At 41.8% G+C, this 16151-nt stretch overlaps 1 protein-coding gene across 12 annotated transcripts in view; it reads left to right on the top strand.

Moving 5' to 3' along the window:
* Nucleotides 1-3237: 3237 nt before the first annotated feature.
* LARP1B (La ribonucleoprotein 1B) overlaps nucleotides 3238-16151 on the top strand; it is a 34367-nt gene continuing 21453 nt past the window's right edge. For 2 of the 12 annotated variants that reach the window (XM_041122607.1, XM_041122603.1), the window contains exons 1-3: nucleotides 9249-9321; nucleotides 11488-11549; nucleotides 12644-12703. In XM_041122607.1, the coding sequence (XP_040978541.1) occupies nucleotides 9264-9321; nucleotides 11488-11549; nucleotides 12644-12703 (180 nt within the window). In that variant the 5' untranslated portion in view covers nucleotides 9249-9263. Of the gene's footprint in view, nucleotides 3679-9248; nucleotides 9322-10346; nucleotides 10411-11487; nucleotides 11550-12643; nucleotides 12704-16151 lie in introns of those variants that run through there. The other 10 variants (XM_041122608.1, XM_041122606.1, XM_041122609.1 and 7 more) reach the window with 9 other exon arrangements.

Here is a 16151-nt window from a genome sequence, read left to right as displayed (position 1 = left end):
GTCGCTTTTTTTTTTTTTTTTAAATGTTGATCTTAATTACAGTTGGTTGGGCAGGGAAGTTTCTTTATCTTAAACTGTCAGCTTCTCTGTCAGCTTGGCTGTAATGATAAGTTATACAGTACTGAAAGGAGGTTCATGTAGTTTGTAGGCATGCAATTCTTCATGAAAAACTATGACATGAGTAAAATGCTACTGCATTATGTAATCCTGTAATTAGCAGCGTTTCCTGCTACACTTGGATGCTTCTACACAGAGCAAACATAAGCTTTAAAATGTAGAGTAGCTCGTAACGATTGTTATTCTCTTGGTTTCACGTTGTATAAATCAGCCTCTTTTTCCAAATATGAGTATTTTAAATACCGTGCTCTTAAAGGAAAAAAATCCTGTGAGTTTTGCCGAGGAACTCTGACTTGCCCTGCTAGAAAGTAACAAGAGGGATGATACAAAGTGGACAGAGAGTTAAGGATGAGTCTTGGGCAACTGTAAAAGCTTTTTATACGCTCTTCAGGCCCAGTCCATCCAATAAAGTATACAGTAAGCTGCCTACTACCACAAAGTTAGCAAAACCATATGTACAAAAACGTACTGGTCACCTTTACTGTTTTTTTTTGTCCCCACATGGTTAACTCTTAATCAGTTTCCTGCTTTTTTCCTGGCGTATGCAGGTTCCTGGACTGCAGTATTGCAGTGTTCCTGAAGTCCCGGCTGGCTGCATCTGCTTCCTTATCTTCTAACGCTGGTACGAGAAAAAAAGAGGAAACGGGAGGTTAATCCCCTTCTTACCAGCGACTTAGGTAGGGCCTCTGTACTTTGGTATCACTCTAACCTCTGCTTAACTTCTGAGTTTGGGAAACCAAATAAAAGATGCGAAAATTGTTTTGAACAGGTGGTGTGACTGATATGCCTGTTTTCAGGAATGTAGATGTAAATGTACACAGATATTGGCTTTTTTCCCGGTCAAAATTATTCACTAAAAATGGTTTCCTCCATTCCAAATAAATTTGTCACTTGCAATGTGCAGTTGGCATGTCCTTGTTTTAGTAAATTTATTGCATCCAAAAGAATTGAGTTCTTAGTTGCGAAGAAAAATGTTTCTAAGAGTTTGAAGATTTGCTTTCCTTTTAATTATTTTACATTTTTTTCTCGGTATAAATTTAAAATGAAGAAAGAATACATGTGTCAGTTATTGTACAAAAGTGCTTAGAAGCAATAGTTATTTCTTTTTTCTATTTATGAAAAGAGAAATTCCTCACTTACTACCAATGTTTGGAGCTTAAATCTGCAGTTACAGAAACGTGCATTGAAGCGTCTATGCGGTTTGCTTACGGTAGCGTACCAATTGTGGTAGATGTTTGAATTTCCAGCCTTTACCACAAAAGGTCGTTAACTTCCAAATATCTTGAACAAAGCAGCAAGCACCTGAGGGGTTTCTTCTCTGAGGTAGACCTGAGCCTCAACCAGGTGATCTGATCTCGTCACACCTGACTGAGGTGTCCACGAGCCGCTTCTGCGGGTTGGGACAGTTGAAGTGCTTGGTGGCGTAGAAGATGGCCTCTGTTCTTTCGAGCTGCTACTGTACCCACGGATCCAGAATCGTCCTAAAAATGCCTTGGTGCCTGAAGAAGTGTTAGCTATGGTGGGGTTTTGGTGGGTTTGTGGGTTTTTTTGTTGTGTTTTTTTTTTTCTTCTGTTGAAGGGGTAGAAGTATGTACAATCTCATTAAAGCAGAGAATAATGTTACCCCAAACAGAACATACTTTGCTGCTGCGAAACACTGGAGATTTGGTTAGTTGTGACACTACTTCAAAAATATTTGACTAGCTTTATAAAAGCCTATTTAAGAATTTGCTTAGTTCATTAGAGAGATGTTGGCTTTTTTTTTATTATTTTATTTTGGAAGGCCTTTTATAGGAAAGGGAGTAGAAGAGGGCCAAGAGACGGAATGCAAGAAATGGGAGAGGAAAGGGAGTCTGAAGGTGTAATCAAGGAGAATTTATGGAGATTGCAAAGAAGGAAAGGGGTGATTAATTTCACGCTGGAGTGGCTTTCCTCTTTCTGTGACCGTAGTGCTTCTGGGGTAAGGCAGAGGTGCGGGTATAACCTCCCGACGAATCCAGCAAGCGTGGTACGAGTGCACGTGTGCCGTTGCCAGATGATTTCTGGGAGCTCTTTGGCAGAAAGGTGGAGGAGGCACGGCGCGATAGCGAAGGTACCGCTCTGTTGCGATGCTGAAGCGACGCGCGCTTCCCTCGCTACTTGGACCCACGTATGTTCTCGGGTGCCCGCTGGACGCGTTTTCTAGGCCGCGCTCCTGCGAGTGCTGAACCGCAGAAGCCCGCTTCACTCCAGCGAAACGCGTTCATCCTCCTCCTCCTCCTGTATTGTGAGACCCTCGTCGCAGGGTACGAGTACGGGCGAGGCCTATGAAAGCGCCGTGTCCCGTCAGCATTACGTGAGAGCTTAAAACCGTCTTTGCGAGGGTGGGTCTGGGATGGAGAGCAGGAACTCGAGCAGCCAGTTTCAAAGTAGTAGTATTTGCTATTAAAAAAAAAAAAAAAAAAAAAAAATTACTACTCGTTCAAATGAGGTTTTCAAAGCTGAGCCGTGCCCTCGCTTGAAAGCAGCGGTGGGGCGATGGATTTATTCTTTTTTCCGGCAGCAGCAGCGGGGATCGCCGGGGTTCCTGCGTGGGTGGGTTTGCGTTCGCGGGGGTGGGGGACGCCCGTGGGCGCCCGCCCGCTTGGCACCTCAGCGGACCTTTCGTAACTCTTTGTAATTAACGCAAGCTCATTAAGGCCGGGTCAGAACGGGTGTGCGTGGGGGGTGTGTGTGTGTGTGTGTGTTACTGACAAAGGTGCTTAAACCACCGAAATAAACGGTGACGTTTTTTGTGACAGGGTAGCCCCGCTGCCTCACAGCCTAGTCCCGCCGCTTCCGCCGGCGCTCGCGCCCGGCCGCTCTGAGGTCATGACGCAGAGGAGTGCGTCCCCCCCGCCCCTTCCCCCCCCCCGCCCCGGCCCGTTCCAAGCCCCGCCCCTCCCCGCCGAGCGGGGCCGGTAGCGCCTCCCGGGGAGGAGGAGGAGGCGGGGCGGGGCGGGTCGCTCCCCCCCCCCCCCCCCCCCCGTCGCTTCTCCCCTCAGCCCTCGCGGCAGCTTGGGCCGAGGCGTCGGTTAAATGAGCGGCTGAGGGGAAGGAGGGGGCCAACGGCGCTCCGGCCCGGCCGGCGGAGCTGACAGGGGATCTCCCGCAGCCGGGGCGGACCGGGGCGGGGCGGCGGCGAGGGGAGGAGGCGGGCCACCTCCGCCCCCGCCTTGGCTTCCCTGCGGCCGCCCCGGCTGGCGGCCCCTCGCGGCGGGCGGCAGGGCATGTCCGCGGCGCAGGTGTCGGCGGCGCCCGCCGAGCGGCGGGGCTGGGGCCCTGAGGGCGGCGGCCCGGCGGTCGGCCGAACCCGGGAATCGGAGGAGCCTCGGGAATCGGAGGAGCCCCGGCAACCGGAGCCCGCTTCGCCCCGCGGCGAGGAGGCCGCGGAGGAGGGCGGCCGGCGGCGGCCGGCGGTGGAAGCCCCGCCGCCCAAGGAGAACCCGTGGACGAGGCGCAGACCCGCGCGGGACAGCCCCTCACCGCCCGCGGCCGACGGGCAGCTCGTCCCGCAGGACCCAGGTGCGGCGGCCGGGCCCGGTGTGTGTGTGTGTGTGTGTGTGTGTGTGGGGCGAGGCGGGGGGGGAGCGGCGGCGGGCCGGTCGGCGTGTGGTGTCGGTGTTGGTTTTCGTTTGTTTTGTTTTGGTTTTCTTTTTAGAAGCGAAACGCGCGTGTTTCTCCCCGCTCCCCCCCCCCCCCGGGGCGGGCAGCGCGCTGCCGGGCCCGGGTGCGGGTCGGCCTCGGCGGCCGTGCAAGCTCGGCGGGAGGCGAGCCGGGCCCTCGGGCTTTTGACATACATGGGCAGAGGAGGGAAGCGAGCGAGGGGAGGTGGGGTCCGGCCGCCGCCCGGAGCCGGGGCCGGCGCGGGGGGACGGACGACGACGGCGCTCGCTTGCTTTACCGCAGGTCTTTTTTGTTTAATTATATAGCAAGGTCCTCCGTACGATCCGTTACTTGGTTTTGCTTTCCAGAAGATTTGGGTGGCGGAGGCTTTAAGCGTTAACGAAAGTAGTCAGTTTGCTTGCTCTCGGGATTCAAGCTGTTTATGTGGAAAGAGAAGGGAGCGAGAGTAGCCGTGGTATAATTTTCTGGCCTTTAATCACTATGCGTAAGAGAAAGCTACTTTATAGGCTCCATACCGACTAAACGGGCAGATGGCTTTACTAAGTTGGTCGTCGAAGACCTGACTTGAAATGGCCAGGCTTTATGCTTAGGCTAGCAAAGAGTTCCTAGAAGTTAGCAGCTTCTCGGAGTATTGTTCTTGGCTGGAAGTAAACTGCTGACCTCAAAATACATATTTCAACCTGCATTTCCTGAGAAGTTCAATCTCAGCGCTTGCACCTGAAGGCACCTGACAAACCTTTTTGTGATCTCACAGTCGCTTTTATCCTTGAATTACACGTGTACTTCCTTCACAAAGAGAAATATATAATTTATAGTTTCAAGTATGCAGGTCGTGCAAGCAGAGGAGTTCTCCAGACCACAGAATCTCTACTTAGCTGAAGATCAAACCTTTTGGCAACATATATAGTCATCTTTATCATCTCGACTGTTTCGTTTGTGTGTACTGACGCACTCATAAATACCTATTTGTGCATAGCTTCTACAATCCTGCTTGCTGGGCAGCAGCTTGTGGTCTTGTCCATGCATGAAAGGGAATTTGTCACTCATTTGCCTTGCTGTGGCAGTAATAATAATGGTACATCAGAATCATTGCGAAAGCTTCTTTTGTTGCATTAGCCACCTCGTGCTTCACCTTCTGTAAAGTTTACTTTTCCACTTAAGGTAGAATACACAAATAGTTGTTGAAGGAAGGAGGAGAAAGGAGGCGGTGACTTCACGTACTGTGTGCATTATATGCTTAATTTGATGATTTCAGAGAATGAAAAATTATTTTTCTTCTGTGTAAAAGTCGTGCTTACCATTTATCAAGTTAATATTAAACCGAGTTGTTGCACCGGAACATCTTTTTCAGTGGCAACTGTATAATTGAGCAAATACGGGAGTCACTGTTGCTGGTAATGGCATCACTGAGGAACGCATACTAGGGTGCGTGTTTTGGTTTGGCCAGCACCGACAGCACCAAGAAGGAGCCACTGCTCTTTCCCTTGTAAAAGACAAAGCAGCTGATCTTTCCTGGGTGTTTGAAGGAAGGAATTGCCATGGGCCTCCATCTGCAATGAGGGATGTATTTTGAAGTAACTAATTGCATGTTGGCAAAGCAAAATCAGTCACGCTAGGCCCTTATGAATGTAGTAGTATGGAAATTAGTCATGTGAAATAATAAGTAGATGAGCAAAAATACTACAGGCATGGAATGTAAAACTATCCGTAAAGAGGATAATAAAACGTAAAAGAATCTCACATCAAAGTAGTGACTGAATCCTGTTCGACTTGTTGATCCTGGCTTAATTTGTTGAAAGTTTCCTGAGACGTGCACATATGGTGTGTTCAGTGATAGTTACACGCTTGAGAAAATTGACCCCAGTCTGTCATCTTTTGACTTTCAATTTAGCGTGGCATTAGTTTGTAATAGGGGCAAACCTGACTCTTGTTACTGAAAGAAACTGTTAATGTCAGCTGACACTAGAAGGAAAAAAGTAATGTAAAAGGCTTAAAATTCTTGGCGAAAGAATTCGGTCAAAGCGTTGTTACCGTGCCCTATTATGTTTTTGTCTCGGACATGTTAGTAGGTTTTAATCATGTTATAGTAAAGCGAACATCTGATGTAAACATATTTGAATTTTTCATGGTATGTTTGTTACATTTTGGTGTTTCTGACTAAGCTTTTAACAAAGCTTAAAAAACTTTTAAGTTATTTTTATAAAAAACTTATTTATAAAAGTTTATTAAACTTTTATTAAAATTTGCTTTTAAACAGAACAACTTCAGAATTTTACAGCTATTTTTACATTCTAATCTGCATTTAACTTATGGAGAAAGACTGGCAGCAGTATAAAATTGCTAGTGAAATTAATAGCCTTCTGTCTAATCCCAGTGATCGTGAACGCAGGGAGTTAGCTTTAGTATAGGCTGTCAGATGATGACAGGTACTTCTGCGGTGTGTCTTCCTTCCCTTGTGGCACCCAGCCAGCCAATATATTGCAGTAAGTCTTCAGTTCTTCAAGTTGAAGCTCTGTGAGTAAAAGGAGAGGAAAGGTTGCGAGGAAGAAGTCCTATATAATCCTATAGATAATTTTTTACAAGGTAACAGGATAAGCTTTTTTTAAATTGAGCTAACAAGATGTGTCCACATGGAAGCTGCACAACCCAGCGTTAGTCCCGTATTCCTTGTTTTTCCTCAGCTACCCCTCAGAGCCGGGCTCTCACGGAAGAGAGAGCCTTCTCTCCATATAAATATATATATTCCTTCCTCCATATAAATAATTTGCCCAGGATGGAGTTGTTGAAATAATTTTATTACGAAAGTTCTCCCACCTCTTCGTTTGATGAAATCCAAAGTGCTGCCCTTTTTGTAAGCTTGCAAAAGGGAATCTGAATGACAAGTTCTCTAGTCTTCCTGTGATTTGTATAGCTGATGTGGGTCTCTACTAATTCATTAGATGATTATTCAAAAATTGTTCATGACATTTATGAAAGTATTCGATGAAGCAAAATACCTGTGCTGCTTAAGTGGTTGAAGTGGGTTTGCTTCCTAGTGTGCTTGAGTGATGTAGTTAATTAAAATAACTGCACACTTCAGTCTTGTATTGTGCTCCGTTTGTCTTTTTTCATTGTATTTATTTCTGGGCATCAAAGAACACCTTTTATCTGATTGATATTCTGGTAGCAGACCCAGTTCACTGTAGTGCTATATGGTATAAATTGATTTGCTTTAGTCTGTTAGCAAAACAGGTTGTAAAAGTACAGTTTAGTAAAGGTATACTGTGTTACTAGGAATAGCAAGCTTTTGATTAATAATTGGTAAACGATCTGATTATCAAATTTTTTTGTGTATCTAAGGCAGATACTATCGTTAGTTCTTATGAATTCACCGAGTGTTTTAATAGCAGCTTTTAAAAATTATTTTTAAAATTATCAGAAGGTACAACATTGACGGTTACCCCAACCCTGAAGGGATTAAAAACATTATCTTCACAAACCTGCTGTCTGTATTTTAGTTGTATATAACAGCATATGTCATTTTAGATGGTAAGGTTTTTGTTGTTGTTGTTGTTTCTAAACTGGAGACCTGTTACGAGAGAGAAATCTATCCTGCTGTCTAGAGTTGAAGACATGCTACTGGCTTGCTGTGCTCTAGCACGTGCTCCCTTTAGACTGTGAAAGCTTTTGTAGAAATTGAGTCACAGGTTGCAGCTTTCTAGAAAGAAACTAAGACAAAAATGAAATGAGAAATGAAATGCAAGGAAAATAAATAGTATAAGGTTAATCAATCATGTATTGGGGATTTTTTTTCCCTGTTGCTTGCTGTATTGAAAAAATGACTGGTTTTGAATGTAAATAGGTGGAAGGATGTGCAGGTGTCATAACTCATTGCCTTGGTTAGTTGTTCACATAGTGAGAAGAAGGTCAATCTAATGTAGTTTTGCTATAAAATGCTAGAACTGTTGTAGGAAAGGATGTGAGCATAATTACTCTTTAGGTTTTTTTTTATTTCCCAGAATCTTGGATCTAAATCCATGCTCTAGATTTAAATTATGATATACTGCAAGGGATTGTTTTGTCACATTTGCAAGGCTTTCACGTTTATCTGTTAAAACGATAGATTTAAGCAGAGCTTACCTTGTTTAAAAATGAATTATACTGTGGAGTTTCAAACTGAGCATTGAAAGGAAAACGTTGTACAAGATCCAGCAAACATGTTCCACTGAAGTTTTGAAGAGCTGTTCTGCTGGGTGATTTCAACCGCCTCCTGAAGCACTTCTGGTATTTATGCGATATTGTTCCTTCACTGAAGGAAATACATGTGCAGTCCAAGTAAACAATAAAACTTGAATATTGTCTAGAAGTCCTTACAGGATAAACCGCGTTTGTGTCAAAGGTAGAATGTGTTCCACCTTTTATTAATAGACTTTGCTTTCAGAAGAAATTGACAATAAGATCGCTCCCCTTCTATCAGAAAAAATTACTTGCTGACTAATTATTTGCAGAACTTCAAACCATCCATTCTGAAGTACTACTACTGAAAACGTAATTTGTCTCATAATCAGTGGTACGTCTTTATGTACAAACTTTGCTTCTCTTGCCTCTGCACAGCATCCAATCTGCTTTTTCTTTTCTGTTGCTCCAGAGGATTGCTGCTGGTTTTGTGGTTCCAAAATTCATCTCTCATTTTTCAGAACTGTCATCCCATGTATCTTGACATACTGCACTTGGCATCTTTGCATATCCATGTCTTTCTGCAGAAAATACCTCGTGTTGAGATGCGATGTATTAAGAGACTTGGAAGAACCAGAATAAAAATGGCTTTGAAGGCTGATTTCTCTCTTCGTGTGGATGGCATCTTTACTGGATGGAGTTCAGTGATTGAAAGATGATCATTGGCAGTTAAACTTCCTCATCTTTAATTTTTTTTTTTTTTTCCTCCCTCAAAACTTAGCTGAAATCTAGCAAGTAAAGTAATTGAAGATAACTGAATTCTTTTATCAACATGGCATGCCTTACTAAACAAGTTACCTTATAGCATATGACTGAATAAACCATTTTAATACAGTTAGGTTGGAATTAACAGTAAGTGAAATAGTTTATTTGCAAGGGCTTGCTGGGTTCTGCTGAAGCAATGTACTAAAGATGCCATTTCTGGGTGTTCAGCACTGTTATGTGATGTTGAAACTAAACACCAGAGTAATATTAAGCATAGAGCTTTTATCTAAATGCACTCTAGAGTAGCTTTTGCCTGAACAGTGGCTCTAGGCCTGTTCGTAACAACAGATGTGACTTGGGTAAAACCTTTAAGTGATCTGATGTTTTCTACTCTCCCACCCTCCTTTTTTCCCCCTCCCCCCCTTCCCTTTTATCTTCCCTTTCATGCTTCACACTAAAATCCAACTCCCACACAAGAAGCCCCAGAAAGCTGGTCAGGAACAATCGGTAAAATTTGGTTTTGAGCATGGCTCTTCTGGGAGGACAAGAAACTCTATGGAGTTGTTTTCGGGTAGGGAAGTATGGAGCGTGGTGAGATCTTGAGCCTTTGTGTTCAGAAAGGGCATCATCAACTAGGCGGTGTGTTGCCTAACAGTAATTTTCTTTTCATTTAGTGTGCAAATGCATCTTCCAAGTCTTGGATTACTACATACAGATAAGAGAGATTCCTTAAAACAAGTTGGGTCTCATTCTGTCGATTCAGATAGCCTCTCCTGCTGCCTGGAATAATATCCCATGACTAAGATAGTGCAGCGACATCGAGTCTTTTATTTTTGAATCCCTTGCTACGCCCTGGTGACACACAGAGTAGAAGTTCTGGCAGAGCCATCCTTCGGCAGCAATTTAAGTAGAAGTGCTGTGAGATGGAAAAAGGGCTTCAGTAAGGTAATTGAACAGCTAAAGAGAGGTGCGTGTTTACCGACTACTGGAGGACAAATGCTATGGCCAGTCAGTTTACCTTTACAGATAATTGGCAGTTTTGTTGGAGAAAATTACAAATTTGTTTGCTGCTCCACCTCTACAGCTGTTTGTCTTGTTTTGTAAAGGGCAATTAGTTTACTGTTGGATGACAAGTAAAAATTTGGATTACACAGTCACTGTGTTTCTGGAAGCTCTCAGTCTAAAGTTAATTGTGGCTGAATAACAAGAAGGAGGCAGTTTGGAGGGGGTGTGCTTTGTCTTTGTTTTAAAAAGCAGATCTGTAGGAGAGGAAGAAAACCTGCTGGTAAATGGTGTGGCAAAGGTCAAAGGCTGATCAGCATTCGTTGAATTCACATGTCTTGTGTGATGTGCAAGCTGTATATAGCAGTATTAATATAATTTACAGTGGAATATGGAGTATACTTCAGTTTGTGTTTTTAACGTTCACAGTATATTCCAGGAAGTAGACAGAGAGGGTTTTCAGAGTCACTGGGGCACGAGGGTGGGGTTCCCAGTGTGAAGCTGTGATAAGGAAGATTAGTCACTGGATGTGAAAGAGATAAGGGTTGAGGAGGTGATGTTATCCCTGTATGAAATAATAATCCACTAGTGATTTCAGTCATGTTCAATGTTTCAAGCTTGTCTTGCAATAAAATACTGAATAAGGAGTTTCAAGGAAGGGTTGTGACCACTTCTCTATGGGAAAATACACATTGGCAGAACAGAACCAGGGCTTAACAGGAGAAGTTAAGAGGTAGTTTTCCCTTGTCTCAGTTCTAATCTCCCAAGAAAAATTGCCTGATACTAGTGGTTATTTTTCCCCCTGAATTCCCAACGCAAGAAGTAGAACACAACTGAGATGAGTAGGGAAAAATTGCACAGAATAAGAAAATCGGGTTCATATACGGAAGGGTAATTGCACATGTACTAAAATACATAGTATTTAAAGTTTAAATAGACTGGGTTTTTTTCAGTGTAGGTTATTGATCCTAGATCGTTAGGCCGAATAATGTTGCCATATATGAGAGCACTCTTTACAAACATTATATTAATTCCTGGCAGATATTACTGGTAGAAGTATAATGAACTCATGCTTAGGAGGTCAGATGGGATCATTATTATAAAGTTTAGGTCTTGACTCGGTTTGCTTCTTAAAATGTATGAGTGTCAGCTTTGTTGCAAATGCACATATTTATCATAAACTTATCCACTGTGGAATTTGGGCATTAAAATTTATTAGTCTTCATGTAGTTTTTATAGTAATTTTCTCTTTTCGCCTTTCCTTTTTTTTTTTTCATTGGTTTGGCTTGATTATGAGCAATATGGCTAAATTTTATTTGGTATTTGAGTAAATGCATATAAAAGGAAATTACTAGGAATTTGTGAATACGTAATTGCTTCTGTGTTTTTTTTCTTGCTTGCATAATGATAGATTTCATAAATTCAGTCTTATAAATACAGCTTCTAATAGGATAACTTTTAAAATGTGTTTCAGGGGCTCATTTTCTTTGCTACTTCTTAGGTTAAAATACCAGCGGTTTTAGTCTTGACCTTATATCTCAGCAAATGCTTAAATACTGTGTTATACAGTATCCTGTACACCTGGTTTTCAAGATTATTTACAATCATTGTGAATGTGAGTTTCTCAGTGTCATGTACTATTAGTTATTTTATGGAGATGTTAATTGACTTCGATACCAAGGCCTCAAAAAACCTTTGGTGTAGTATGATAGGTCATTAAACAGGGTTGTTAAAGTATGCCTTCCTTACTCTTTTAAAGTGCAGTCTAATTCTTCGCCTGAAAATATTTTTCTTCCTTTTCAGAACTACAAAATTCCACTAAAGTTATAAAAGCAGTGAAACCCAGGACAAGGAAATGCAGCAAGGTTTGTATTTGCCAGAAGGACATTTAGCTATGAGTTACTGGACTGATTGTGTTAGAAGTCCCAGTTAATCTAACCTGTTAATATAAACTGGCATTTAGCTCAGCTGATAATATGGTAAGAAAATGAAATAATTTCAAAGGAGTATTTCTGGCTGTAAATATTCAATTTGGTAAATAGCTGATATTACTAAAATAAAAAGATAGCAAGGTATTTTGAAGTTACAACTGGAAGTGTTGTGTTCTGCCTTGGTAATGGTTAGTTTTGAAGACAGAGAAAAGTAAAAAAGGAAGGGGAATTTAAAATTTGAAGGTATGCTAAAGTGGCGTATGTATGAGGGATAAGGAAAGGCACTTTTATTTAAAAAAAGCAATGGGATTATATAAAAATGTGAAGGGGCTGCCAAGAAACAACATCGCTTGAGCACAAGTGATGCTAGATTGGTTTTGGAAATCCTTTTTGCATGTCATGTGATGTGTGTTCTTTATGTGCTGTTATAAATTTATCGTTATGACAACAGGAGACACTGAATCCTTTTTATTGAAAAATGAAGTTTCTAAAATTCTGTACAGTCACCCCTTTTGAGGTTGAGTAGTATCTGTGCTCAAAGGTCTTCCAAAAGCTAAAAGACTTTTAAGCAGTAGATGCCTTTAAATCACATGGGAAGCTATGTGTGAGGCAGCATTTAATCTGACAATTGTTTTATGCGTGCTCAAAAGTCATAAGCCCTCTTGGTTTGTTTTGTAATAGAATGTAGAAAATTTTGTTTGCTTGCTATCTTTTTTTTTTGTCTGTGCCCGCTTAAAATATTCTTCATGAAGGCATCCTTTAGACAGTTATACAAATTACAAGCTAAGATGTATTGGACCTTGATTTGGATGTAACTGCAATGAATAGTTGTTTCTACAATTGATCATATTCTGTTTTCAAAAGTTCTGTGTTTGTTTTCTGTTGTATTTCTCAGTTTTTAAAAATTGCTACTTCTAACAATTCTGCTCAAAGAGTTTGTCTGGCCATCTGAGCCATGAGTGATATCTTCCACATATTAAAAAGGACTAAATCTAGGAAGTAGTATAAACTGTTTTTCATCTTTGCAGGCTGATGATTTTGGTGATATCACAAACTGGCCAACACCAAGCGAAATAGCGAACAATGAAGTAAGTATCCTTTGTTATTTTCTGTATTATTTATTTTAAAATCTATATTGACTTCTCTGCTTAATACCATTCCCCCCAGAATGTGCTATGGCTGTTGTAAGCTTTCAGCAGAAATTTTGTCAATGATTCAGGATACTGGTCTGTGCTTAACTGTCTGCACTGGTACCAGAATTTCTGAACCCTTCACAAGCCTGCACACATACACTCCATTTATCCTTAGTGGTGTTCCAAGGACCTGTAGGTAAAAATGTGCCATATTTACTCTACCATTTTAAAACTTGTATTTCCCTTTTCTACTCGTTGGGAAGTTTATGCACAGATGAGAAGGCCTTTGGGGTTGTGAACATGCTGCCCTCCCTTGTGGCTCAGAATGCTTTGTGCAGGTTGTTTTAGGACAACTTGGTTATCCTTGCCCTGTTCCTCCGATACGTTTTTCCCTTGCTGGATCTTTAGTTAACATCTATTCCATCAAATTATCTTCCTTTTACTTTATCTCAAGTTATAAGTGCATAATATATCTTACACCTCTTTTATGCTATTTAAAACAAGAACAGAGCCCAGGTAATTGCAAGCTATGAGGTGCCATTTCACTCTTTGCTTTGGTTCTGCAGCACCCCGTGATGCTTTTACTGTTACTGTTTTCTTGGTGAGGGAAACCAGAAGATTTGGGTTCAACAATGTGCATTGTATAATTGAAAGTGCCAAATGAAAACTGAAAAAGAGTATTAAGGTAGTTTGGCATGAAGCGTTTGTCCTACGGGCTCAGTTTCTAACACTCTCCCTTCTCCTTCAACTGATTGTCGTAACTTTGTTGTTTATGTCAGCAACAAAATATTTTTCAAGTGTCTAACCAGGCTTTTAGCATTGCAGGTAGAAATTCTAGATGTCTGTAGATTTGATACAACATTATGTTTACTGCTAGGTAGGATTTGCCTCCTCTTAGTAGCTTGTTCTACAGGATCTCAAAGAAAATATTTGAGATTGCTAGAATGATCTTAAAAACCTGAATGAATTATAGGCCAATAAATGAATGCTCGTTCAGTTGCTCACATACCAGTTAGAATACTTTAGTGTGTGCATGTTTCCCATCATGGTTTAGGATTTATACAAGATCCTTGATTTGACTTTTTTTTTTTTTTTTTAAGTATTAATAAGCTTCTCCATCATCCATATTCCTGTCAGTTGCTGAGACTACCACTTCAGGAGGAGACAGTGGTGATATACTTAACAATATCGTGAAGGATGCATGACTTGCATCCTAAAGCTGCTAATTTATCTGGTGGCATTAGAGGTGTGTAACTCTCAGCTGTGCATCAAACTCCTTCTTTAGCTACTCATAAGATTAGAAATAATTTCACCTCTGCTCTTTATACCTCAGATGCACAGCCTCTTCCTTTGCTGCAGCCTAATAAAACAAAAATGCTGTTCTTGATGATTGTGTGGTCAGTTCCACTATGCAATACTTTTTGTAACTTTTCAGAGACTACTGTTGTAACACAGGAGATACAGTGCAGAGAAACTCTGTAACTATGTCCAAAAAATAATTATTTTTTCTGTCTTGTTCTGATGGTCAGAAAAGGAGAGGGTCTGCTGAGCTTAGATCTGAGAGATTGAATAGCATTGAAAGGATTAAATTTTATGTCCTTTAATAATATTTGTAAATGCTAATATTGATTTGTGACTAAGTCTTAGAATATGCTTATTTTAGCATCTCTTTTTTTCCTTTTTTTGGAAATACTGGTTTTTAATGACTTAAGAAAACATGCACCCGTATCTTTTGCATTCTCTTTAGTACTGCAGGTCTTTAGCATCTACTTGGTTATTATGTCAGATTTTGATATGACTAATGATATCTGTACAGTACTAATCAGAGTGGCTGAGAGATACATAGGTAGTGTTTCATAAGAATATACACATTTGATATTTTCTGTCTGAAATAGTCTGCTTTAAGAGTATTTTTTTAAAGATTTTTGTTTTACTGGATGTCTAGTTTGTTTTGCATAGATATTAACTTTTTGCGGACTTAAGTACACGAGAATTTTAGTAGACAAATTCACGTAGTGTCTGTTTAAATACAAACTAAATGTTATTTGGTTTACCCCAATTGATTTGTCTAGGGGAAGGCTTTGCGTTCAAATTAATTATGGTGTAGTACTGCAGCATCTACTGTATGTACTCCAGCAGGTTCAAAGCTATCTCCACAACATAGGAGTATTCTTTCTGTTTGGCAGAAATGTCTGCAAAGCTTAATTTTGCAGGTAGATGTTATATCTGAACATAGAATGGTTTGGGTTGGAAGGGACCTTAAAGATCGTCTAGTTCCAACCCCCCTGCCGTGGGCAGGGACACCTTCCACTAGACCAGGTTGCTCAAAGCCCCATCCAACCTGGCCTTGAACGTTTCCAGGGATGGGGTATCCACAGCTCCTCTGGGCAAGCTGTTCCAGTGCCTCACCACCTCACAGTGAAGAATTTCTTCCTAATATCTAATCTAAATCTACCCTCTTTCAGTTTAAAGCCATTACCCCTTGTCCTATCACTACACTCCCTGTTAAAGAGTTCCTCCCCGTCTTTCCTGTAGGAGGTACCCTTTAGGTACTGGAAGGCTGCTATAAGGTCTCCCAGGAGCCTTCTCTTCTCCAGGCTGAACAACCCCAACTCTCTCAGCCTGTCTTCACAGGAGAGGTGCTCCAGCCCTCTGATCATCTTCATGGTCCTCCTCTGGACCCACTCCAACAGGTCCATGTCCTCCTTATGTTGGGGACCCCAGAGCTGAACACAGTACTGCAGGTGGGGTCTCATCAGAGCGGAGCAGAGGAGGAGAATCGCCTCCCCTGACCTGCTGGCCACGCTTCTTGTGATGCAGCCCAGGATACAGTTGGCTTTCTGGGCTGTGAGCGCACATTGCTGGGTCATGTCCAGCTTTTCATCTACTGGGATGCCCAAGTCCTTCTTCACAGGCCTGCTCTCAATCCCTTAATCCCCCAGCCTGTACTGATACCGGGGAAAAATGAAACTTTCTGCTATTCGCTAAAATGCTGCTCATTTTGCCTTCTTTGAAACCTGGTATTCTGTGGGATTTCCAAGAAGTGATGATCTGCAGGATGCTGGCACTACTCAAAGGCACACAGTTCCCCGTAAATGCCATATTCTGATGTGGGAAAAAATAAATCTGTACTCATACACCTCCACATCCTCTGATCTTTGGTTCATGTTCTGATTTAGTGGAACAGAATTGTCAAGAGTTAAGACCTACGGCTCCTTATAGTTTACACGAACATTTGGCATGCTGTTGAGGTTGTACAGCGTCATCGGAATTTCTGATTTACCATTCAGTATTCTGTAAGCACAGCTTTTTAATGATAATGAGTCTGAACAGTAGGTACTAGTGAGTAATATTTATTTATTTCTTATAAAATAAATTTAAATTCTGAGGTATTGAAACATGG

Source organism: Aquila chrysaetos, chromosome 1 (genome assembly GCF_900496995.4).
Source record: "Aquila chrysaetos chrysaetos chromosome 1, bAquChr1.4, whole genome shotgun sequence".
Taxonomy (NCBI): Eukaryota; Metazoa; Chordata; class Aves; order Accipitriformes; family Accipitridae; genus Aquila; species Aquila chrysaetos.
This window is presented reverse-complemented; position numbering and strand designations above follow the sequence as displayed.